Raw genomic sequence first — 25,957 nt, forward strand, 5'->3', positions numbered from 1 at the left:
GGGTCCCACTGACGTTCCAGGGACTGCTCCCATCTGTAACTTCTCACCCGTGTGGGTACGGGTGTTACAGTCTGACCCTTAACATCCATGTTCTGTTACTGGAAGCCTAACCAGCCCTGTGGCTCCTCGCGAGTGACTGTAAAAATGTGAAAACACATAAGTAGTGACCCCAAAGTCACAGCACGACCGGCCTTGGGCTGGGCTCCCTCCACAGAGGGTCAGTGCTTGGAGGGAGGTTCACAAACTGAGCAGGTGACTATATCACCCTCCGTCAGCGCCAATTGCCCCGGTGATAGGGGGCATGATGGGATTTTCACCCCACACTAGCCTAGAAGGGGTTAACGAGGTTAAGAAGGGGCCAATTAAGCAGATAGGCTCCAGCTGAGAGGAATTAAATGGCCTAAGTAACCCTTGCACGATGATGGAGCCCAGCTGAGCAGGAGCAGGCGAGGTTGGTATAACACCAGGAACCCGGCAGCAGAGAAGGGCTGTGGTGAGGAAGGCTACGGTCACTCTCTAGGCACTAGAGAAGGAAAGGAGGCAGCCTGAGGGCAGAGGAGAAACCCTGAGGACCCAGGCCCTGAAGGAATGTTTTCTCTAGCAGGGTAGTGATGCCGTGAGAGAGGAAAAGGCTCGGGGAAGCCCCAGCAAGGCAGGATATTGCAGACCTTAGCCACTGACTCAAGGATTCCTGAGCTGGAACCAGGAGCAGAGGACAGGCTCAGGTTCTCCTAACAGCCACGGGGGAAGTGGCACAGTCAGGGCAGTGGGTTTGGTGATGACCCGGGACAGTTTGTCCTGTGGCAGTTTGATACCCTGGCAGGGGGAAAACACCCAGTGACCCGGCCAGAGGGCCAAAGCCTGATGAGGGAGCAGTCAAGTCTCAGAGAGCCTGTGGGGCTGCAGCGAGGACGAGATGATGGAAGGGGGTGTCGGATCTGGAAGGAGCTAATCCCACGAGCAGCCAGGAGGAGGCGCCCTAGGGGTGAGTGACTTCTGTGACAGGTGCTATGATGGGGGAAGTGACATGCTTGAGATGAGAGGTAAATACGATGCCCCACGAATCTGCAGGCAATTCACAAATGACCCCACATGGCTTTTTGCAAGAAGGGAGGTGTCAGTCCAGACTATGGGTTCAGAGAAGCGACCGTGGAAGTGGCTGTATTTTAAGGAAACGCACATCACATCTTAGCTCATTACAAACATGAGACTTTCCATATTTCTCTCACTTTCGTTCTTTCTTTTTGCATCTCTTGTTTTAAAAAATATAAGCCACTTTTGTGAGACTGCATCAGTCACAGAGGAGCGTTTCTGTTGTTGTATGGCAGAGTCGCATATTCGGTCTGAAACAGAAAAAGGAGAGAGACGATATTATAATTAATTCTTTGTATTAGAGCAGCTTTTGTGTTGTAAGAATGTGAAAAACCTATATTAATGGTGATGATTTCTCTTTTGTCCTCAGTTGTTGTCTTTTGTCCTGGGTGCTGGGTTTAGTATGTAGTGGGTGGATGCTGTTGGTTGCTTGTGATACACATGAGTCAGACAAGATGATCTGATGATCCTTTACAGAAATACACACCGCACTATTTCACCATGCCTGACCTGCAGCCACCTCTGGGGTGGAACCCAACAGTTCTTTTATACCAACAACTCTACACAACACTTCTGCTAGAAGAGCAGAGAAGAATAAATTCAAATGAAACCTCAGAGAATTCAGGAGGCAAAGTGTAGACACTAGGGTTGGACACTGGCCAGGACACTGGCTCTAGTCCCCTGTTGTTAAGACACTGTATCTTACTGATGTGCCAAATGCTAAAAAAACAGTTTACCTGTGGGATCTGCCTCATTGGTACTGGATTCCCTCTTTGCACAGCTCTCCCTGGTGGATGAAACAAAGGGACAGTTATAGGGATGTGTGATGAGTGGCTGCTTTACTGCAGACAGAGTTATGACTGAGTTACCTCTGACGGGGCACTTTCTCCAGAGCAAGATCAACAGCTGGATCAGGAGAAGGATGGAAATACAGGGCAGCCCAGCGTAGAACACAATCCCACAGTCTCCTGCAGAGAGAAGAGATGCTGAGTATAGAAAACGCATATCAAAACGGGGGCTGCTGATCTCTGCGTCCCATGCAACGCCATGGGCAAAGGGAGGTGTTTTCCCTGAAGCTCTGCACCCGTTGTTCTGTGCTCTGTGCAGGTGGTTCTCAACCAGGGGTGCACCTACCACTGGGGGTACGCTGAGGTCTCCCAGGGGGTACAGCAACTCATCTAGATACTTGCCTAGTTTTACAACAGGCTACATAAAAAGCGCTAGCGAAGTCAGTACAAATTTCATACAGACAATGACTTATTTGTAAATGTCAGTACAATATTTATATTCCATCTGTGCCACCTGGAATTCGCTTTGTTCTTAAAGGGCTCCTCTGGGGAAAATGTTGCCACTGTAACCTTGCCAGCACAGCTTCTCCTGATTCATCAACTGAAATAACTGCTGGTATAAGGCCCCTTTATACAGTATAACTACATCCACACTGAGGCTTTTACTGGCATAGCCGTGTCGGCAGCAATTCACACCACGGCTCGACAGAGTTACCCGGTAGCAGTGTAACCCAGCCCTAATCCTGCCGGCCTGCCCTGGACATTGTTCCATGGAACCATGTTAGCCTGAGACCCGCGCCCGTGATGGCTGCAACAGAATCAAGTTATTTAAAGGGGGCGGCACAGACTCCTAGAAGCCAGAGATGGAGATGACCCTGTTACACTGGGTGCTCTCTAGCTCCTCCCCGGCCACTGCAGGATTGTTCCCTATGTTATATTCACTAGTGCTTTGTCCAGTCCTGTTTACAGGGGTTTCCAGCCCTGCCCCAGGCATCTGTTCCACTGTCTGTTAGATCTCGCTGTCAGGAAGCCATTCCTGATTTTCATCCTGCTGTTCCCTTTGTTGATTCCCCTTTGGCTCACCTCAAGTGACCCTTCTGTGGCCTTGCTGTGCTCACATGGAGGGGAAGGCTCGGGCTGCTTCACCAGAAACCCATTTGTCACCACTGGAAGGGTTGAAAAATGAAGGCTGGGGATGGGAAAGGTGGGTGACAGGCGAGGAACTGTAACTGTCTGCCCCACACTTCAAGCACCCTTTCAGTGGTTTCCAAACCTCTCCTCACTCCCATTAGTTATCATTCATCTGAGCCATCTATTTCTCTATCTTGGAGTAATGGCGCTAACTCTTGGAGCCCAGATACCATGGTGAGGGGCGTAGCATAAATACCCAGGTAGGCAGGTTAGATTGGATGATTCGATACTGGACCTGTTTCCTTGGAGATTGTAGCACTGATGCTTCTCCCCAGGCTGTTCTCCTTGGCTGTGCAATTGCAGGTCGTATCCTGGTTCCACGTCTCAGACGGGATTGTCGTTAGGCTCCAAACATTAAAGACCCCGTTCCCGTCTATGGCTCCAGCATCCATCAGACCCTCAGACACCTCCTCCCCAGTGCCCCAGAGAACTTCCCTCCAGGGAGGAGTGAAATCAGAGAGCAGGCAGAGCAGAGGAATGATGGGGGGAAGCTCAGCATCCTCTGGGACAGAGGGCACCAGGATGGAAAGACTCGGCTCGGAGGCATCTAAAGGAGAGTCACAGAAACTAGAGATTGGAAAGACCTGTCAGCGGTAGCTCAGCCAGTCCCTACCCAGCTCCTGCCCCTGCCCCAGCCAGTGCAGGGTGTTTTCAATGTCTAATGCTTTGTCTGTGCCAGTTTTCAGTGTTTTACACTCTGCGGTATCCACTTTCAGAGACTCCCCCGATCTCGTCATGGATTATTTGCTGGGTGCCGACAGCATGTTCGCTTCAGTACAAAGGCAGAGGAAGAGCTGGTCAGTCTGCTGGTGAGGAACCTAGACTGGGAGTCAGGAGGCCTGAGATCCATTCCCAGCTCTGTCTCTGACTTACTGTGCGACCTTGGAGACAAGTTCATGTCCCCTCTCCATGCCTCAGTTTCCCCAATTGTAAAGTAAGGAAGTTTAAACTTAGTCACCTTTGCAAGGTGCTTTGAGATCTCTGGATGAAAAGCCTGATAGAGGAACCTTTCTTACTTACAAATAATGGTCAGTCTACATTTTCCTATTGTTACATTCATCCCATTAGCTACAACATCTAGTAGTGCCCAAAGTAATTCCTAAATTGCCTTCCTTTTCATGTGCACTCTTTGGAATATTTGCACAAAGTGTGGATCAAAAATATATTACTAGCCGTACATTGTATTTTTATGTTCAATTCATATTGTGCTGCTTGAGACAATGAATAGTCCCCTGTATGAACACATGGGCAGAATCATGAAGCCTGGAAAAGAACTTGAGTAGTATTAAAGTTGTAGAATGATAGCAGGGCAGGTGAAACATACCCCATGTCCTAGGCTCAGGCAGTTTCAGTAGGAATCATCAGCAAATGTAACTATCAAATCTGATTGCTAATGCATCATACCAGCCAGAAGGCAGGGAAACATTAACACCTACCACTGACACGGTGCTTTTTATTCATAGATCTCAAAGTGCTTTCACACAGGCGAGTCATTATACAGGTGAGGAATCGGAGATGCAGAGAAATTAATGGTCAGATTTTTCAAAAGGTTCCAGATTTTCAAAAGCTAGGTTTTGATTGGAGCATTTTACAAATCAGGGCATTTATTTGGGTACCTAAATGGGAGCTCTTGGGTTCTGACTTCATCTGAAAATCTTGCCCTCGGTGCCAAGGGATTAAGGAACCTAATCCAGGTCTCCTAATTCCCTACACTGTGCCCTGGGTCACTGCCTGCATTATGCTCTTTGCACAAATACCAGTGGCTTAAAGCTGAAACAGGGCGATTGGCCACAACATAGCCAAAGAAAGATGATTTTTTTCACACTACCTCCTAGCATTGGAATATCATTGGTCTGAGCCATTGGAAACTCACCTGTGACAATTAGTCTGGTCCCATTCCCGAAGTTGGGCTGTAGATACAGAAAGGCTGAGAGACCACAGTAATAAACCCCTGAGTCATCTCTTTGCACGTTACTGATTATCAGAGAAAACCTGTTTGTTGCAGTGCTCACATTACTCGAGTATTTTCCATCGGAAGGTGCAGACTCAAAACTCTGGTAAATCCATTGCAAACTTCCACCCTGCTGTTCCTTGTACCACATAATCCTTCCTTCTACTTTAGAAGAGTGACAGTCCAGCTGTGCAGTCTGTCCAGGGGACCGCCACACCTGTGCTGGGCTTTGCAGGATTTGTATGGCTTCTTTCGCGGCAGCCACTATACGGGGAGGAAAGGAGTGTGTTAATATAGTGAGCCCTGGACAAGGCTGGGCTTTTGCAATACACTATATAGAGCAAAGGATCCAAGAATAACCCATATTGGTTAAAGATTTATTTTAATTTTTCTCTATTTCTAGCCATCTGTTTTCTTAGGATTCATGTAGCCTGTGTGGAAATTAATGCAATGTAACAACATCAGAGTTTAGAACCAAGGGCTACAGATTTCCTGTTTTCTTCCCTAATCACCGGGCTACACATTCCCACTCGTGCGTTCCCAAATCAGTGGTTAAAACCCTAGAATTTTACTAAATCGTACGTGGGGGAGTCATTTGTTATCATACCTCTTTGTGTTTCAAATTCTCCTTTTGATTATTCTGCTTAAAAATACATCAGCCTGTGTTATACAACAGCATAGGGGAAAAAAGCAGATTTTGCACCACATTCCAGGATATTATCCAGAAACAGAAACTATTTTTAAGGTTAGTATCTGGAATCTACGTTTCTTTAAAAACAGAATATTTCATCTCCTCTCTTAAGATTTCAGTTGACGAACTAAAAGATGTGACTATCTCTCTGACCAGGTCAATGTTAGCACCTCTTAGAACTGCAGAAGGTCCTTGGGCAGAAAATTGTTTGTAGCATTGTAGAAAATAAGCATGAAATAAATCGGGCTCAAATACTTACTGTGCAGATAGACTAGAAGTATCCCAACTGTCTGGTGGGACATCTTGTGCCTTTCTTCAGTAATGAATAGGTGATGCTGTGAGACAGACAGACGCCTGCTAGCTAATGGATCTCTTGATGAAAGACTTTGTCACGTGGAGAGGAAAATGTTCTATTTCCTCTTGTAGATCTGTGGGGCAACGTGCATGACAAAAGAAGAGGGTCAGGAGATATTAATAACCCCCTTCAAAACCTGCTCTGAGAACCAGCAGAGCAAACCTGGGGGGAAATATTCCTTTGCCTCTAAAATCTATTCGAGAAGAAATTCAGGCTCAGACTGGGTAAGAGCATGGTGTGTGTCTAGTGCAATCTTCTGTGTTATAGTTGGATGCCATAACAAGACCCTCTTCTGACTGCTGTTCAGGTGGAATATTGTCTATGCTTCAGAGATGCATAAGGTCAGATGGGATTAGCATCAATAACTCAGAGGTGTATGAAAACTGTTACACTTGTGGTTTATCCTTTTAAATTTCAGGGGATTTTCCTGGCCCTGCTTGCTGCCTGTAGGGAAGTGTACAATCTAGCAGATGTCAGTCTGGAAAGAGCCAGCCTAGAAAAAGGTGGGTGAATTTTGCCTCGCTGCCTTAGGGAGCAGCCTGCTTCGTCTCTCTCTGGTTTTGGTTAGTGCGTGTTATGCTGGATTCTAAGAATAAAAGTAATGTTAGGTTACAAACTTTCAGCAAGAGTATTTGATGTTTTTTATGTCACAAGCATAACAATCACCAAGAGGCAAATTGGATGGAGGTCAAGGTTCCCCCCGCAAGATTTCAGCAAAGGATGGAGGAAACCAAGAAACAAGTTCCCTGGGCACCCTGGAAGTGGGGAAATTAGCAAAAATACAACTTAGCTTTTACTGTGGGTTTAAGGAAAAGGCTGGAAGTGGAGCCCACCGGGTAAGGAATGGATGATGGGGCTAAAACATGAAAGTGTGGTGGAATTACCCCATTTGGGAAAATTTGGGTCAAAATGTACTTTTAGGACACTTATTTCAGGTATGTGCATAATACATGCTCCTTACCGTAACGTGCAAAATGCTTTATAGAGAGAACAAAGTGAAATGCCCCCTAAGAGATTCTAAATCCATCCCCTCTAAACAGTTATCACCACGCAGTCCGGAATACGGCCATCTCTGTGGATCATCTTTACTTGGACATTAAGGCTGAGAGTTACAAAGCCCCGTCAGGGATTTGGTTGCCAAACTCATATGAACTGGGCATCCAAATTGCCCTTTCAAACCTCAGCCTCAATAAAACCCTACTGCAAATCAGGGCCAGAGCCTCTGCTGAGCCCACTCTCCTGGTATCCCACGTTGGTCTTCAGGCCATCTATAAGCGGGCCCTGCCTGGAGGCTGCTCTAAACTGCACCAGCAGGGCATGACTCCCAAGGAACCATTTGCCAACTGGGGAGACCCTGAATACAGAATGCTCCGGCCACATGCCAAGGGCTGTTGGGCTGCAAGGGCTGGTTCTGCTGCCTTTACACCCCCGGCACGTGCAGCCAGTTCCTGCTCCCTTGGTGTCACTGGAACAGCACAAAGAGACCAGGGTGGGGGCCAGGGTCTGACCCGTGTCTCATTGGGACCTAGCTCCAGGGGAAGTTGAATGTGGTGCAAACACCCCTCCTGGCCTAACTGGTTCACTGGGACTTCAGCACACGCTTGAAAAGGACAGTGCAGTTGTCAAGGTGCTAACTAGGCACTCAGAGGTCCTCTGTTCAAAGCCCTGCTCTGCCACAGGCTCCAGGTGTGACCTAGGGCTGGTCATTTACATCCCAACGTCTCTCAAGGGATTTAAGTACCTTAGTCCCTGTTGAAAGTGGGACTTTGCCTCCCAAGTCATTTAGGGGCTTTTAAACATGTTTCCCCAAGTCTCTCTGGGTCTCAGTTCCCTAGCTGTAAAATGGGGATAATTCTTCATACCTCACAATGGGGTGATCAGGATGAATAAGTACATAGAGATGTGCAGGGCCGCCCAGAAGGGGGGGCAAGAGGGGCAATTTGCCCCAGGCCCCGAGCCCCACAGGGGCCCCCACGAGAGTTTTTCGGGGCCCCTGGAGCGGGGTCCCTCACTCGCTCCGGGGGCCCCGGAAAACTCTTGCGGGGCCGGGCGCAGGAGCTTCTTCGCTCCCGGTCTTCGCCGGCGGGGGGTCCTTCCGTTCCGAAGACCGGGCTGCACTTCGGCGGCGGGTCCCGCTTCGGCGGTAATTCGGCGGGGGGGGCCCCCGCCGCGGGTCTTTGGGGCACTTCGGCGGCAGGTCCCGGAACGGAAGGGCCGCCCGCTGCCGAAGACCCCGGGCCCCCGGAATCCTCTGGGCAGCCCTGGAGATGTGAAAAGAGCTTTGATGAACTGGCAGCCTGGTGCCATAGATGTGCCTGGTTCAGGTGCATTGGCATCATCCCATACAAAGTTCCTATGGTCCAGGCAAACCAGCTTAGCTAGAACTAATTCTGCTGCAATTTTGGCACAGGGCTCATGGGGGGTCACATGAGTAAAGTCCAAGATCCCTGCAGCTGTGGCTCATGGGCGGGTGGGGCTGGGCCCAGCTCCTGAGTGAATTGTGAGCCCTTTTGTTTGGTTGCAACGCTAATCAAATTTGGCCTTCTGCACCTACGTCCCCATATACTGAGGGGCGGACCCCCCAAATCTGAGTGGTGCAGCAAGCACGTGGGCCAGGTCGCAATGCCTGGAACTGGGAGCTGCCCCCCCCCCCCACACACACACACAGCCAGGAGCAGCTGCTGTAGGGTGAGTGCAGGGTGTGTTCACTTTCTGTCACCCACCACACAGATCCCCCGTTATCCTACCTTCCATGGCAGATAATTGTTTTCCTGCACCTCTGCTGTGAAATTTATTTAAATTGTCCCCGATAACATTGCAGCCCTAGCTATAATTATAACAGAAATGTAGCCATATTGGGGCAGACCCGGGTCTATCGTGCAGTGCATACATATCCTTAGGCACACTGGAAAATTACACCCTGAATACTATTGCCTCCGGTCCCACTCCATGGGTACAAATTCACCTTACACTGGATCTTCTCCAATACGAGTCTATTAAAAGCCAAGAGAAAGCGACTGTAATTATTTGCATTGGTTTCGTTTCTACAGCAAGTTTTACACAAACAAATTAAACCCGATCTTCAAAACCCACAGGCTGCAAGACAAAGAGCCACCAAGGAAATGAGATGAATTGCTGCACAGGAGCTAAATCTTTCAAAGAAGGTTCAGAGCCGGCTGCTCGGAGAGTTGCACTTGCTTTTGTGGTCAGTTTCAAGCCATTCATTTTGCCACCTTTGTTTTGTTTGTTCCGCTAGCAACGCACTTGGGCTGTTTGCTTGTTCAGGTCTCTCTCCCAGCTTTTGGACGTGGAAATTGCTCCCCCACTTCAGCTGTAGAGGAAATGGTTGGAGCAAAGGAGAAGCAGAAGAGTCCATGAAGTAAACACAAAAATAAATTTCCCTTTGAGTAGTGTGAAAAAAATGCAATTTCATGGCACAAACCATATTGGTGAGGAATTCTCCACTGGGCAGTGTGGCCTAATGGATAGTGCACAGGCCTGCGACCTGGGATCTATTCCTGGCTTTACTACTGCATGATCTTGAGTAAGTCACTTCCTGCCTCAGTTTCCCCATCTGTAAAATGGGGATAATGCTACTGACCTCCTTGTAAAACACTTTGAGATCTGTTTATGATAAACTCAGAATTGTTATTATAAATGACACGCCAAACAAAATGCACAAGTATCAAATCCTGGGATTAATCATGGTATATTGTGCTGCATGAAGTGTTTGCAGTGCACCCATGATGCCCTTTCAGCCCCACAAACTCTGGGCTAACAAGGCCAGACCCTGCGTTCCTGGTGCACCCAGCACTGTTCCACTCAAATCAATGGGAATTTGGGGTGTGGAAAAATGCAGGGTCAGAAACTGCACAGTTTAGAGGCAGGTGACAAAGCTTGAGCTGTTCTGGAGTCTGGCGATTCACTCTCAGGGATTTCCTGCTCTCATTTCTCAAGCAAGCCGCACTGTGAGCATTCAGGTTTCTCAAGAGTTCATCACCCCTGGGTGGAGCCTCATTTTGAGAAGAGCCCGGCTCCCATTCCGGGTACGTCTACACTGCAGCTGGGAGCGGAGTAGAGCTGCTCAAGCCAGTGCACTTAAAAATAGCTGAGTGGCTGCGGCGGCACATACAGTACAGTACAGCCTGAGTACAGTTATGCCCGACCACCTGGGTCCATACTTGCATGGCTAGCCCAGGCCACTGTGGCCACACTGCTATTTTTCGAGTGCTGGCTTTGCTCAGCTGACACGTGTCTGTCTACCCTCCCTCCCAGCTGCAGAGTAGAGGCTCCGTCAGGGTACGTCCACACAGCCAGGAAAACCCCACGGCAGCAAATCTCAGAGCCCGGGTCGAATGACTCAGGGTCACGGGGCTAAAAGTAGCAGTGTGGACATTCCCGCTTGCTACGATGCCCAGTAGCACTGTGGACATTCCCCCAGGCTATGACGCCCAGTGATAGGGGAGTCTCAGAGTCAGGGCTGCAGCCCGAATGGGAACGTCTACACTGCTATTCTTAGCCCCATCGCACAAGCCCCATGACCTGAGTCATTTGACCCAGGCTCTGAGACTCGCTGCTGTGGGGTGTTTTTTTGTTTGTTTTTGTTTGCAGTGTAGACGTAACCTCAGGAACTGATATAAGGGCTAGATTTTCACAAGTGCTCAGTGCATTGGGTGCCTATTGGGCACCGATCTCTTGAGTATCCACCCATAAGTGTTCCAAAGGGAGTGCAGAGCCCTCTTGAAAATCATGTTGTTAGTTAGGTGCCTAATGGGAGCTGGGCTCTTAAAAAAGCTGGCCCCAGTTGTGGGTGCTGAACCCTTGGGAAAATCATTTGCCATAGGCAGCAGGTACAATGCTGTCTGCACAATCACACCTTTAACCAGTGTCGTATGCAATAGCCTGACCCATCAGGAAGACCTGGTACATGCTGTCTCAGTTCAACACAGAGGCATGTCAAATATAATCTCCTGCATATTCTACATTGTGCCACATCCTGGTGGTTATTTTATTATCTTGAATCATAACAATAGATCCATGTTTGAGTCAAATGCAGCAACAGGTGATAAGAAATAGTTTGTCCCCAAAGAGTTATTTAAAACAAAAAAAACCAACCCCATTCAAAGCATCTATCAGCACAGCACATCCCCCAGGAGGCGTTTGTCACCAGAATGTTAGACCTTTTCCACTTGAGCAGCGTACCAGACGGGTGCTTTTAGATTTCATCTTTCATGATACTGTTTATTACAACCATGCTGTTTGCCAAGTATCTGCTTTTGTCTTTCATGGGTAAAGCTTTTGCATTAGTCATTGTGTTAAGGTTTGGAATTCAGAAAGGAGCCTTTTCAATAGGATGTTGGCTTTCATGATGTCTGGTAGCTTAGGACAGTTCTGCTGCAGTTGAGATGCTCTTCATTCATTTGTGCACAGTTTTAGTATAATTTCCAGTGCTCTGGCTGTAGGGCAGTAATATCATCCAATTGCTTCTGTTTTTATTCTGATCTATCCAGTTTATTTAGGGCAGATCACGATCTGCTGAAAATTGACTCTAATAACACAATCTCTTTTCTTCCTACAGTGGTACGAGTGCAGGGATATCTGCACCAATTTCAGCCGTTTCTGTTTGTGAACATTAATGATACAGCAAAGATCCAGTGCTCTTCCAAAAAACAATTTGTAGCAGGAGGTCTGACAGCTCAGTGGTACCGGAGACGGGAAGGTGAGGCCCCCATGTTAATTAAGAGATGCTCAGATCATCAAAACGTATATAAAGTTGCTTGCATATCGGAAGGAGACAACTTGACACTGGCAATCTACAATGCCCAGCGGAGTGACTCGGGGGTTTATTACTGTACCGATTCGTACATCATCTTCTTGACTTTTGGCAACGGATCCACCCTGATTGTTGGAGGTAAGAAAACTGAACTGGATGATTAGGAAAGAAATGGAATGACAATGCTGACATAGTTCATGTGCGTGTTGAAATGTAAAAAGCTGCTGTGATTGTTTATCTAAGATTGAATTGTTAGAAGACAGACTGTCTGAATCCAAAAAAGAGCAAGTAAACGCTAGCTGCTGAAAGAACAGAAAAAATGTATTTTGCACAGTTAAAAATATGAAATTCGTAAAAATGAACTCTTGAAGATTTTCTGTCTTCAGGGCACGTCCTAGGAATATTTTTAACCTATGAGCCATATTTGACTTAAATAATACTTTGAAATTACGAAATGTTCTTAGGACTGCATCAGTTTCTAAAATAGCACAGAGTTTCCATTCTTCTAAGTGCAAATAGGTGTTTAGTTAGGGCTGGATTTCATTTCACTTGTCAGTTTCTTCATATTTCCTATTGTACAACACATTTTTCCTTTGAGCTATTTTCATCTTGTACGAGTAACCCCCTGAATCAAACTGCAGCTCAGCTGAGCATCACACTGGACTCTCTGCTTTACTCTGCAGACAGTTACACCACTAGCAGTTGGGTGCTGCCTCTGGCTCCATCTCCCCAACGCCTCCTCTCCTCCGGGACGGCTGATCTGGCTTGCGTGGTCCATGGAGTTTCCAACCCAGTCCAAATTTCCTGGAGTATTTCTGGGGATCTGCAGGAACAGGGGCTGATGCATTCGCTGAAAGTTAAGAATGGCTCCTTGGTGTTCATAAATCACATCAGCGTCCCCGTGGCCACCTGGACCAGTGGGAAGAATTTCACCTGTGATGTTAAATTCAACTCTTCTGGCACCAGTGTGAAGAAAATTGCCAGGTATGTTAAAGGTGAGTGATTCTATATTAGGGTCTGGGAGTAGAAGGGAGTCAGTTCGATAGCCCAGCGAGGGCCTGGTCCGTGACTGGGACTCTGAGGCGCTATGATGATTATGATAGTAATTAGACATGTAAAGTGTCCATGGTCAGAGTGACTTTGATGCAATTAGAGAAAGTTGTGAAATGTCGGGTAATATGTAGGAGCAGGCAGAGCTGCCGGGAACTTTGGGGAAGGAGGAAAGGGGAATTTCAGTGCTCACAGACAGTGATTTTCAATAGAAATTGTCACGCCAGCCGTAGCTGTAAAGCACCCTACAGAGCTAAATGACGACCAGTGTCAGAGGGAGAAGGGAACAGAGGCACTTGAGGGTGCAGAGAGCTGTTTCCTGGTGAGATGTGGAGAGGTGATGAGGTGAGGAGAGAACTACAGGGAGGATTTTGTAGGTGGGAGAAGGTGCAGAGATGATTCTGGTTACAGGAGGAATCATTGGCCTAATGCCACGGGCACAACAGAGAGACTGAAAGGTGCTGAAGGCTCCTGTAGCCTCACTCCTTGGGGGTAAGGCCCATGGTGAAATGGGGATCAGGAGGGAAGAGCTGGTTGTGGTGGCATCACGACCCTCTTGGCTCGAGTCAGCCACTTACTTGTGTCTGTTTTTTAGCTTCCTCCACAGCCCCTGCCAGCGAGTGTTCACATTACATCCTGCCCCTTGCGGCTGGAGCTGGTCTGCTGCTGCTGGTGGTGTCTCTGAGCCTCATCTGGACCCTCTGCCCTTCCACACTAGGTAAGAAACACAGCCCAGCCCAGACACTCTCCCGCAGAGAGAAATCCCACTCCCCTGCTTGCTACTGTCCCATCCAATACATGAACATGCTGCAAATGTCACAACTGCCAGCACTGATCTCAGAATGTTTGTTTTCTGAAACTTGACTTTCCTGTGTCGGGAGAAAGGCTTTGTTCTCCGTGACAAAGGGAGTGATGTAGAAAGGCTTCTACTGCCCATGGCCCAGGCACCTTGTCTGTAGTTCACAAAGAGCAGTAGTCTTTCTGATGAGCCTCTCTCCAGGTGCCATGCAGGGTGGTGCCCTGCGCACCCACAGCTCGGATGCACCATTAGTCAATGAACTACAGCCGGGGGAGTGACTGTGGAAGAGGATCTTTTACTGTTGTCTTTGTTTGTTCCAGGATTCAAGCCCAGGATCTCAGCACCTCCAGCTTCAGAGGAGAACCAGGTACGTCATGTTACAAACCAATTGGGTCTAAATCAATGTGTGCAGTGTTTGCTGTAGCCATGTTGGTCCCATATTAGGGAGACAAGGTGGGTGAGGTAATATCTTTTATTGGACCAACTACTCGTGCTGCGAGAGACACGCTTACAAGCTTACACCGAGCCCCTCTTCAGGTCTGGAACACGTACTCAAAGTGCCAGTCAATGTGTCTCTCAGCCATTTCTAGTCCCTCAGTCCAACTTCATGTATTTCACACTTAAACTGATTGATCTTGAAGCGAAGATGAAAGTCAGGTCTAGCTGTTGGAGTAGCAGAAGGGGAGCAAGGAGCCTTCATGCCAACTCTGGTACCAATTTACTGTGGGATGGTGGGCAAGTCACTTACATGCCCTGACTCAGTTTCCCCATAGTCAAAAAGGGATGAGACGATGAACTGCGCAAGAATGCTGAGAACTTCAATGTTCTGTTACTGACCATGCTCTTCACAGGGGGTTTCTGTGCAGCTGGGAACATTTTTGACATTTCAAAGATAAAGCGCCATAAGAAATTATATTTGTAAGGCACATGAAGATTTTCCAGTGAAGGTGCTGTGGGCCTGATCCGAAGCTCACTGAGCTCAGTAGGAGAGTGTCCATTTATATGGGGGTTGGATCTGGCAGAATATTATCAGCTGGTGAGTTCTTAAAGACAGAATCCAGCGCTGGTTTTGAAAACTCCCACAATTTGGAGGACAAGCAGAAGAATCAGAGTTGAGAGGGAATTTTTCATCAGGCTAAACTCGCTTGGAGGTTCAGTTCTGTCAGAGCTTAATCCCAGCTCCCTCTGACCACCTCCTTCAGTTTGCAAGGAAGGGGCTAATTTTTCTAATTGTTGCCCAACAGGGTGGAATCTTATACGCTCATCTGGATTTTGATTCACGGAATCGCAACGGGCGCACGATGCAGCGACCGGCCAGAGGGAAACGTGTAAAACCCTGAACTGTCTAGTGCAGGGGAATCCACACATGGGAACTGATGGCTGGTTCTCTGCTGATCAGATGTAGCAGTTGGAAGAAGGCTCTGTCTGTCTCCGTCTCCTTCCTTTTTTATTTTCTCCACTTCTCTGTTTAGAATGAAAAGCTCAGAAGATCCCCACAGAGTCCAGCCTCATCAGGTGGGAAATCTCCTTTTGGGATATAAAGGCATCAGAGTGTAGATGACTTTACACGTCACTTGTGTATTAGATTGGAAGCTCTTTGGGGCAGGGACTGTCTCTTGGTTCTGTGTTTGTGCAGCGCCTAGCACAACGAGGCCTGGTCCATAACTGGGGCTCCTGGGTGCTATGATAACACAATCATCATCATCCTCCCGCACATGCAGAGGGACCCGGACACAGCTAAACGGTTGCGGCTTCTCTGCACAGAGTGAGGCCGGATGGCAGGAGCCTGCAGAGGGGACGTGCAGCCCCTGTATTCACCTCAGCTCCCCTGATCCTCAGCCAGCACATGCTCCCTTTGCAGTAACGTTACATGGACATGCAATGGGATTGTGAAGGGGAAGGATGGAAGTGGGAGGAGCTGGGAGGGGTGAGAATCTCTCCCCAGGCCAGTGCAGGAGCTGCTATTCCACTGCTACCTCTGCAGGCTGCTGCTTTACCCCCGGGGCGAGATCCACAGAGCCCCATATCCCAGCCCCTCTGCGCCATCTAACGATAACAACAGGTTACCAATGGCTGGAGCTCTCCTGGTGCCTGAGCCTGCACACGCTGCCTGTTTGCATCACAACTTGTTGTTATTCAAACTGTCGTTCGAACTGTCACTCATTAAAAACAGACGGCAACCCTATTAGTGAGGTTTGTGTTGTCTTTATTGCCTGTTCAATGCATCAGGCTCAGCTTATTGTGTAATAAGAAAGGTGACGTCTTAAATCCTTTGGGCCAGATTCTGCTCTGGTTTGCAGCAGCATAAATCTGGAGGAGCTCTGTTGCAGTCAGTGGAGTTACTCCAGATTTACACCGGTATCTCTGAGAGCAGAATCTGATCCTTTCTATCCCACTTTGCATCGGTGATTCTTTTGATGGATGCTACAACAAATGTGTTAACACACGATTTGTTACACACACACCTTCAAACGTGGCGGATGGTGATCAATTGTTCTTCATTTCCACTAAAGACAGAACAAGTTATGGGCTTAATCTGCCACAAGGAAGATTTAGGTGAGATGTTAGGAAAAACTTTCTAACTCTCAGCGGAGTTCGGCTCTGGAACAGGCGTCCAAGGGAGGTTGTGGCATCCCCGTCATTGGCAGGTTGAACAAATACCTGTCAGGCATGGTCTGGCTTTACTTGTTCAGACCCCGGTGCTGAGGCTGGACCTTGAGGACTTTTCACCTTCTTCTATAGCCTGAGATTTCTATGATTCTCTGAGTGCCAATAAAAATGAATGACTAAGGGCCTGAATCTGATCTCATGTTACCCTGAGTATTGAACCCCATGGGGCTGCAGGAGGGCCCTGATATCCACTGAGCCTTCAAACTGTGGTCTTGAATGAATGGTGACTTGCAGTCACTGAGGATGCTTTCAGCAAGACGAGAGCAGCTGGTTCTGGTTCCTTGGCCAACTTCCCATTTGGGTTATTTCTAGAGCTGGTCAGGTCTTTAGAAGGAACATTTCTTTGTCAGAAAATGCCCATTTGTTGAAATGGAGATTTTTTTTTTCCACAGGAAGAGAGTGAGCTTTGATGAACTTTTTGACTTTACAAAAAGTTTCAAAATTGAAAAATGAACCAATCTGGTTCTCCAGTTCAAAATGACGCCTTGCTTAGAAGTTTAAGCTAGTTATTGCTGAAATAAAATTTAACATAGTCCAAATCTGATATGGTCCAAATTGAAAGGAAACATTTCAAAATTATTAAAACAAAAAGGTTCCTTTCACCTAAACCCAGAATGATTTTTAGTTCCAGGAAAATTTTGGAAACTTTGATTATTTCATCCTAGTACATGACAGGAAAAGTTTTTGATATCTTGAAAATTTGTGTGAGGTGGGAAATCCATCTTCTGCCCTGTCCTGGTAATTACATGAGTGTAAAATTGCTCTTGTAGCTGCAGTTGGCTACATTGAGCCTTTTCACTTCCTGCCCTAAGGCTCTGTGCAGTGCTGCTGTCAGGTGTCAGACAGCTGCCCCGCCCCACCCCCACAGTGCATGAAGGGATTTCTATATACAGTGTAAGGGCCCAATCCTGCAAGGTGCTGATGCACTGGCTGTGACACACGGGGCACTCACCACACTCTGCAAAGTCCAGGGGAGTGGTGGGTGCTCAGCTGCTTTTAGGATCAGCGCCTACGTTCAGTTCCTGAAAGCACCGTGCATTGTAAAGCAGTGTGTTGGGATCCCTCGAGCAGTAAATAAAAGCATTGTGCCATTGTCAGTCAGTATTACTGGGAGGTTTGTAACAAGCACTTTCTTTTATAAGTTTCAGAGTAGCAGCCGTGTTAGTCTGTATCCGCAAAAAAAACAGGAGTACTTGTGGCACCTTAAAGACTAACAAATTTATTTAAGCATGAGCTTTCGTGAGCTACAGCTCACTTCTTCTACAGCTATGCATCCGAAGAAGTGAGCTGTAGCTCACGAAAGCTCATGCTTAAATAAATTTGTTAGTCTTTAAGGTGCCACAAGTACTCCTGTTTCTTTTATAAGGGACTTTGCTGGGGATACATTGTGCTCAAATAGTGTTATGATTTCTGTGGTCTTATCTGTATTACTACTGACAACATTCAGCCCCTTAACAGTGAGGCTGGAGACCTGATTCTCATCTGCATTAAGCCCTTTTCCAGCATGGTAACGCCCAGGGGCCTGGAAGTGGGTGTGAGTGTAATTTATGCTCCTCTAAACTCCTCTTTACATTGGTGCAAAGGAGAAGCCGTGTCATTGTGAGTAATGCCCTTGGGCTAGAAATCAGGCAGAATCTTGGCCAGTCCAGTCGTCCTTCGTCAGCCAAACTCCTGCTTCCACTTAACATTGCCTCAGCCAGGGACTGCAGGATTTAGCCCAGGTTGGTCCCCAACCATGGGAGGAAGGGAGTGACAGGGAAGGAAGGAAGAAGGACGATGGTCCCCAGCACTGGAGAGCTGCCGGGAAGGGGCTTGTGACAGATCAATCCCCACTTTGCCAGGGGAGCTGCAGCCAGTCGGTGCAGTCTCAGAAAATGGGCTGCGGTCTAAGGAGACATGGAGAAGTAACCTGGGGAATCTGGTCTTTTTTGAGCCAATTGCTCTATTCGCTAGCCCACGTTGCCCTCTATTGTCAGCTGCTTCAGAAGGGTCACGGACAGATGCACTTTACTTCTCTCCAGGGCCGCCCAGAGGATTCCGGGGGCCTGGGGTCTTCGGCGGCGGAGGGCCCCCACTTCGGCAGTAATTCGGCGGCAGGGAGCTCCCGACGCGGGTCTTCGGGGCACTTCGGCGGTGGGTCCCGGTACGGAAGGTCCCCTGCCGCCGAATTACCACCGAAGACCTGGCTGCACTTCGCCGGCGGGTCCCGCTTCGGCGGTAATTCAGCGGCGGGGGGTCCTTCCGCCCCGGAGCGGAAGGACCCCCCGCCGGCGAAGACCAGGAGCAGAAGAAGCTCCGGGGGCCCGGGCTCCATGAGAGTTTTCCGGGGCCCCCGGAGCAAGTGAAGGACCCCACTCCACGGGCCCCGAAAAATTCTTGTGGGGGCCCTGTGGGGCCCGGGACCTGGGGCAAATTGCCCCACTTGCCCCCCCCGCCCCGGGCGGCCCTGTTTCTCTCTCCCTATTTTGTGCAGTGAGACGTAGATTTCTAACCAGCCCCTTTCCGTTTGTTTGTAGCCAGTTTATTGCTAGATCCAAGCAGAAACCCTTAACTTCCATTGACTTCAGTAGGAGTGAGGCCCCAACCCACTTAGCCATGTTTGACAATCCCACTAGGCACCTCTCTGCCTGTATAGGCACCGAAATACTTTTGACAATCTGGCCCTAAGTAACTTTTGAGACTGGGACTTGGACTCTTGAAAATTGCATCCCACAGTGTCTTATTTGTCAAATGTCAGAGCTTTCAGGGTGATGATTTAAGGTACAATTAAAGTCCTCCAAGACACGATGCCAAACGATCGTTACATGTCTGTGTTGTACCAGCACGAAATATGATCCATTAAACCAAACATGGAAAGCTGGGGAGAGATTTATGTTGCGATTCTCAGAAGACCTTAGTGATTTAAGAGCACCCTCCTTTGAAAGTCAAAGGAACTTGTGCTCCGAAGTCAGTTGGATTTGTTTATATAGATCATCCATATTCTGGATGTTTGAATTTATTCTCAATCATTATATACACCCCTGTGCCATTGGAATGCAGAGAAATTCTACAAGAAATGCTGCACCCTCTGCAGAGTCTTTACCCCACCCCTCTAGCATCTATCACCACAGCACATGCTCCTCGGAGGCGTTCCTCACTGGACATAACCGAGACACTGTACCCAGTCACTGCAGCAGTGCACTAGGCATCAGCCTTTGGGCCAGTGTGTCAGGATTTTGTTCTACTTTTTTATGAAAATGATCTTTGCCGAGTATCTGCTTTTATCTTCCTTAGGTAAAACTTCTGCATTAAGCTTTGGAATTGAGAAAACAGCCTCCTCAGTAGGAATATCTATGATATGTTTTCAAACTTTAGCTGGATTTTAATAGCAGGGTTTTTTTTAGCATTTAGGCTCCGGAGCATAGATGTTATCAGATTAAATAATTTCTATTGCTGAGCTATCCAGTCCATCTGGGGCAGTTGGAAACCTGATGGAAACTGACTATAACAATCTTTTATTTCTCCAGTGCTAGGAGTGCAGTTATTTCTGTACCAGACTCAGAGGATCCAGTTTGTGGAAGTTAATGACACTGCGAGGATCCACTGTTCTTCCACAGAAAACTTGGAAGGAGGAGGATTGAAAGTGTTTTGGTATTTGAGAAGAGAAGGTGAGACACCAACATGCATTAAGCGCTGTTCGGATGATCAAAATGTAAGTAAATTTGATTGCAAGCACGAGACACGCAGCTCAACCCTGGAAATCAGCAACACCCAAAAGACTGAGTCTGGCATTTACTACTGTGCATATAAATACAGCAGCTACCTGATCTTTGGGAATGGAACCACACTGATTGTTGGAGGTAAGGAACCATATAAATTGTTTAAGGAGACTAGTAATTGATTGACAAAGCATATTTCATGTTCCCATTAAAATGTAACAAGATCCCATAGCTATTGATGAATGGTTACAGGGAAAGCTTGCTTTAAGCCAAACAGATCAGCTAAACATTAAATATTATGGGTATAGAAGGGATATAACACACATGCATTTTTTAAGTAAAAATGTTAAAACTTGAAAGTGCCGAAAATAAACTATTGAAGTTTCTCAGTGACTGTTCAGGGCATCCAGGAGGGGAATATTTCTAACCTAAGAACCGTGACTGCATGAAACTATATGTTGAGTTAATGAAAAGTTTATAAAAAATTTAAAATTGCACCCAGTTTTCCACCTGGCTAATGCAGGTACATATTGCGCTACATCCTAGTTAGTGGTGATGCGATGATTTACTGTCTCCTTCTTCAATAGATGTGTTTCTTTGAATTAATGTCTTAGTGACAGTGGTGTTGTAGCCGTGTTGGTCTCAGGATATTAGAGAGACGAGGTGGGTGAGGAAATATCTTTTATGGGACTGTAGCAGGGTGCTGGTGCAAGGCACCTAATTAGCCCCTGCTCAGCCAGCCCCAATGAAGGGAAATAGATTGGGGCTGGGGAGAAATCTGGTGCCTGGCCTTTAGATCTGGCTGCACCTGCGGGCCTGAGGGTTCAAGGGCTATAAAGGCTGGCTGGCAGCCAGAAGACAGGAGATGGCCAGTCTCCAGGCAGGAGAGGAGCTTGTCAGGCCTGCAAGCTCTGTAAATAATATCACTGGTGGTGGGAGAACTTGTGTAAATAAAGCCACGGGTGCTGCAGAGAGAGAAGCCTCTGTGCTTTATTGGGGCAGCAGAGGGCCCAAGGAAGAGGGGTGAGCAGAGGACCCGGTTGCAGGGACCAACTTCTGTTGGGGAGAGAGACCAGCTTTCGAGCTGACACAGAGCTCTGAGTAAATTCCCAGACCTGAAGAAAAGCTCTGTGGGAGCTCAAAAGCTCGTCTCTCTCCCCAACAGAAGTTGGTCCCATAAAAGATTTTACCTCACCCACCTTCTCTTGGTGGAAGATTAACACCTTTAATCAGACTGCAGTTCATCTGACTATCACACTGAATTCACCACCTCCTTCTGCTCAGACAGTTATACCAGCAGCAGCTGGGTGATGCTTCTGGTCCCATTTCCACGTGGCAGTCAAGTCACTGAGACAGCGAATCTGGCCTGTGTGATCCATGGAGTGTCCGGCCCAGTCCACGTTTCCTGGAGTGTTTCTGGGGAGCTGCAGGAACAGGGGCTGACACGCTCATTGAAAGCAAAGGATGGATCTTTAACGCTCATAAATCACATCAGCGTCCCCATGGACACCTGGACCAGTGGGAAGATTTTCACCTGTGAAGTCAAATTCAACTCTTCTGTCAGCAGTGTGAAGAAAAGTACCAGGTATCCTGCAGGTGAGTGATATAATATTTGAGGGTAATGGAAACTCACATGTAAAATATGGTTGTGACCGTGCTGAGAGCTGCTTCTATGTGATTTGTCATTACAGAAATTTGGAATATTCTATGTCTTAGTTAGATTTTCTCTAGAGAATTTGGAGAAAGATGAATTGAGAGATTACAGGGACCACAAGACAAAGTAGATCTGATCTCTAGGGCAGCTTTCACCCAGATTGTACCTATGAATCCCTGTAAAGAGTTAAATGATAATAAATACCAGGAGTAAAGAGGAATTGAGGGGCATTTGAGATGAGATGTTTTCCATTGAGATACACAAAGTGATGGAGAGACAATGAGGTGAGGCAAGATCTACAGGGAGGATTTTGTAGGCGGCAGAAGGTGCAGAGAAGATTCTAATTACAGGAGAAATCATTGGCCTAACACCAAGGGCACAACGGGGAGAAAAGTGCTGAAGGCTCCTGTATCCTCGCTCCTCAGGGGTTAAGGCCCATGGTGAAATGGGGATCAGAAGGAAAGAGCTGGATGTGGTGGCATCACGACCCTCTCTACTCGAGTCAGCCACTTGTCTGTTTTTTAGCTTCCTCCACAGCCCCTGCCAGCGAGTGCTCACATTACATCCTGCCCCTTGCGGCTGGAGCTGGTCTGCTGCTGCTGATGGTGTCTCTGAGCCTCGTATGGACCCTCTGCCCTTCCACACTAGGTAAGAAACACAGCCCAGCCCAGACACTCTCCCGCAGACAGAAATCCTACTCCCCTGCTTGTAACTGTCCCGTCCAACGCACAAACATGCTGCAAATGCCACAACTGCCAGCACTGATCTCACAAAGAGCAGTAGCCTTTCTGATGAGCCTCTCTCCATGTGCCATGCATGGTGTTGCCCTGCGCACTCACAGCTCGGATGCACCATTAGTCAATGAATTACAGGTCGGGGAGTGACTGTGGAGGAGGAACTTTTACTGTTGTCTTTTTGTTCCAGGATTCAAGCCCAGGATCTCAGCTCCACCAGCTTCTGAGGAGAACCAGGTATGGCTCTTTGCAAACTGTCTCTGTCTAAATCAATGTGTCTCAGGCATTTCTTATCCATCAGCTTCATACATTTGGCACTTACATTGATTGATCTGGAAGGAGGAGGTGAAAGTGAGGTCTAGCTGTTGGAATAACAGGAAGAGAGGAAGGATTCTTACTTTGAGCTTTGATACTAACTTACTGATAGTGGGCAAGTCACTTACTGCTCTGTGACTCAGTTTCCCTGTATGTTAAAAATGGATAACAAGACTTACTGCTCAAGAATGATGGGAAGTTTGAAGTTTTATTGGTTCTGACTGTGTCCTTTACAGGGTTTTTGCGTGGCACTGGGAACATTTTTGGCACTTAAAAGAGAGAGCCATAACAAATTATATTTGAAGATTTTCCAGTAACAGATGCTGTGGCCCTGATCCAAAGCTCAGTGACCTAAGTAGGACCATTTATATGGGGTTTGGATGTGGCAAAATGTTATCAGTATCTGGGTTCTTAAATTGAGAATCCAGCCCTGGTTTCCATGCTGATAACATCCACAATTTAAAGGAGAAGCAGGAGAATCAGAGGTAAGAGGGGATTTTTCATGAGGCTAAACTCACTTGGAGGTTTGGTTCTGTCTCAGCCTGTGTCCCTTCATTTTACAAGGAGGGGGCTCATTTTATTAACTGTCGCCAAACAGGGTGGAATCTTATACGCTCATCTGGATTTCGATTCGCGGAATCGCAACGGGCGCACGATGCAGCAACCGGCCAGAGGGAAACATCTAAAACACTGAGTTGTCTGAGGGGAATCCACACGTGGGAACTGTTGGCTGATTCTCTGCTGATCGGACATAGGAGCTGGAAGAAGGCTCTGTCTGGTTCCGTCTCCTTTCTTTTTGTATTTTCTCCACTTCTCTGTTTAGAATATAAAGGTCAGAAGATCCCCACAGAGTCCAGCCTCATCAGGTGGGAAATCTCCTTTTGGGATATAAAGGCATCAGGGTGTAGATGACTTTACACGTCCCCTTTGTATTAGATTGGAAGTTCTTTGGTACAGGGACTGTTTCTTTGTCCTGTGTTTGTGCAGCACCTCGCACAGAGGGGCTCTGGTTCTTAACCGGGACTCCTGGGTGCTAAGGTAAAACAATCATCCTCATCCTCCCCCACATGCAGAGGGACCCAGACACAGCTGAACAGGTGCAACTTCCCTGCACAGAGTGAGGCCGGATGGCAGGAGCCTGCAGAGGGGACGTGCAGCCCCTGTATTCACCACAGCTCCCCTGATCCCCAGCAGGCTCATGCGCTCTTTGCAGTAACGTTACATGGTCGTGCAATGGGATTGTGAAGGGGAAGGATGAATGCGAGAGGAGCTGGGAGGGATGAGAATCTCTCCCCAGGCCAGCACGGGAGCTGCTACTCCAGTGTTTCCTCTACAGCAGTGTTTCTCAATGACCAGCCAGTGCTGGTCCTTGAGATCTCCCTCACACAGTTTAGGAAGGCAGAAAATGGGTCTCTGGTATCAGAAAGGTTGAGAAATGCTGATATAGAGGCTGCTTCTTTTCCCATGGGTGAGTTGTCTTTCTATATATCACTCATTAAAAACAGACGGCATTTCCATAGTGATTTGTGTGTGTTGCCTTTTTTTTTACCTGTTCCATGCATCAAGCTCAGCTTATTGTGTAATAAGAAAGGTGACCTCTTAAATTCTTTGGGTCAGATTCTGCTCTGGTTTACAGCAGTGTAAATCTGGAGGAGCTCTGTTGCAGTCAGTGGAGTTATTCTGGATTTACTCTGGTGACTCTGAGAGCAGAATCTGTCCCTTTTCATCCCACTTAGCATCTATGTTTCTTTGATGGATGATGCAACAAATGTGCTACACCTCACTTGTTAGAGACACATCTCCACATGTGATAAGGACTCTTTTAAAGAGGATATTTGTTCTCCTTGTCCACTAGAGGCAGGACAAGAAGTAATGGGCTTAATCTGCAACAGGGAAGATTGAGGGTAGATATTTGGAAAAAGTTTCTAACTCTAAGGGTACTTCAGCTCTGGAACTGGCTTCCAAGGGAATCTCCATCCCTGGAGGTTTTGAAGAGCAGGTTGAACAAATACCTGTCAGGGATGATCCATGTTTACTCATCCAGACCCCTGTGCTGAAGCAGAACCTGGATGACTTTTCAGGGTTCCTTCTAGTCTGACATGTCTATGATTCTCTGAGTGCCAATAAAAACTGAATGACTAAGGGCCTGAATCTGATCTCAGGTTACTGAACCCAACAGGGCTGCAGGAGGCCTAGATTTCCATTGAGCTTTCAAACTGAGCTCATGAGTAGACGGTGACTTGGGGTCACTGAGGATGCTTTCAGCAGGACGAGAGTAGCTGGCTCTGGTTCCTTGTACAATGTCCCATGTGAGTAATTACTAGAGCTGGTCAGGTCTTTAGAAGGAACACTTCTTTGTCGGAAAATGCCCATTTGTTGAAATGCAGGATTTTTTTCATGGGAAAAGGGTCAGTTTTGATTTTTTTGACATGTATAAAAAGTGTCAACATTGAAAAATTCCTGTTCTCCCGTTCCAAATGACGTATTGCTGAGAAGTGTAAGCTAATTAATTTGAAATTTAACATGGTCAAAATTTTATATCGTCTAAATTGAAAGGAAACATTTCAAAAATATTAAAACAAAAACACTTCCTTTCACACACTCCAAAAATGATTTTTGGTTCTAGGAAAATGTTTCAGATTTTAACTTTTCATCCAGTTTGAGATGGGAAAATTTTTCGATATCTTGAAAATTTTTGTGTGATGGGAAATTTTCTGCCCCAGCCTGGTAATGACATCAGTGTAAAATTGCTCCTGTAGCTGCAGTTGTCTACATTGAGCCTTTTCACTTCCTGCCCTAAGCCACTGCACAGTGCTGCTGTGGGGCTGTCAGACAGCTGCCCTGCTCCACCCCCACTGGCATGAAGGGATTTCTGTATATACTGCAAGGGCCCAATTCTGCAAGGTGCCGAGGCACTTGCTGTGATGTGCTGTGCACCTGCCACACTCAGCAAAGTCAAGGGGAGTGGTGGGTGCTCAGCCGCTGTTAGGATCAGCACCTACCTTCAGTTCCTTAAAGCACTGCACATTGCAAAGCATTTTCGCTGGGAACCTTAGAGCAGTAAATAGGGCTTTGTAACCACTGTCAATCAGTGTTACTAGGAGGTGCTAACAGGCCCTTACAGGAACTGGGCTGGGCAGACACTGTGCTCCAATAGTGTTATGATTTCTATGGGCTTATCTGTACGACCACTGAC

General features: G+C 47.4%; 2 protein-coding genes across 4 annotated transcripts; one reads left to right on the forward strand and one right to left on the reverse strand.

Annotated features, from left to right (window-relative positions):
* Positions 1-1,201: 1,201 nt before the first annotated feature.
* LOC120390450 (immunoglobulin gamma-1 heavy chain-like) lies at positions 1,202-25,843 on the reverse strand. 2 transcript variants are annotated; one of them, XM_039513140.1, is made up of 7 exons: positions 25,764-25,843; positions 5,973-6,141; positions 4,945-5,286; positions 3,307-3,618; positions 1,962-2,060; positions 1,830-1,879; positions 1,202-1,343 (listed from the first exon to the last, which is right to left on the reverse strand). In XM_039513140.1, exons 2-7 carry the CDS (start codon positions 6,013-6,015, stop codon positions 1,296-1,298), a joined length of 894 nt encoding a protein of 297 aa, XP_039369074.1. In that variant the 5' UTR covers positions 6,016-6,141; positions 25,764-25,843; the 3' UTR covers positions 1,202-1,295. The 2 variants fall into 2 exon arrangements, with proteins under 2 accessions (XP_039369074.1, XP_039369073.1); XM_039513139.1 differs by lacking the exon at positions 25,764-25,843 and adding an exon at positions 7,116-7,236.
* On the forward strand, positions 11,254-15,862 carry LOC120390447 (immunoglobulin kappa light chain-like). 2 transcript variants are annotated; one of them, XM_039513133.1, is made up of 6 exons: positions 11,254-11,357; positions 11,647-11,979; positions 12,525-12,836; positions 13,487-13,609; positions 14,011-14,057; positions 14,935-15,862. In XM_039513133.1, exons 1-6 carry the CDS (start codon positions 11,300-11,302, stop codon positions 15,028-15,030), a joined length of 969 nt encoding a protein of 322 aa, XP_039369067.1. In that variant the 5' UTR covers positions 11,254-11,299; the 3' UTR covers positions 15,031-15,862. The 2 variants fall into 2 exon arrangements, with proteins under 2 accessions (XP_039369067.1, XP_039369068.1); XM_039513134.1 differs by having other exon boundaries at positions 12,525-12,825.
* Positions 25,844-25,957: the final 114 nt, after the last annotated feature.

Source organism: Mauremys reevesii, linkage group 24 (assembly GCF_016161935.1).
Source record: "Mauremys reevesii isolate NIE-2019 linkage group 24, ASM1616193v1, whole genome shotgun sequence".
Classification (NCBI taxonomy): Eukaryota; Metazoa; Chordata; order Testudines; family Geoemydidae; genus Mauremys; species Mauremys reevesii.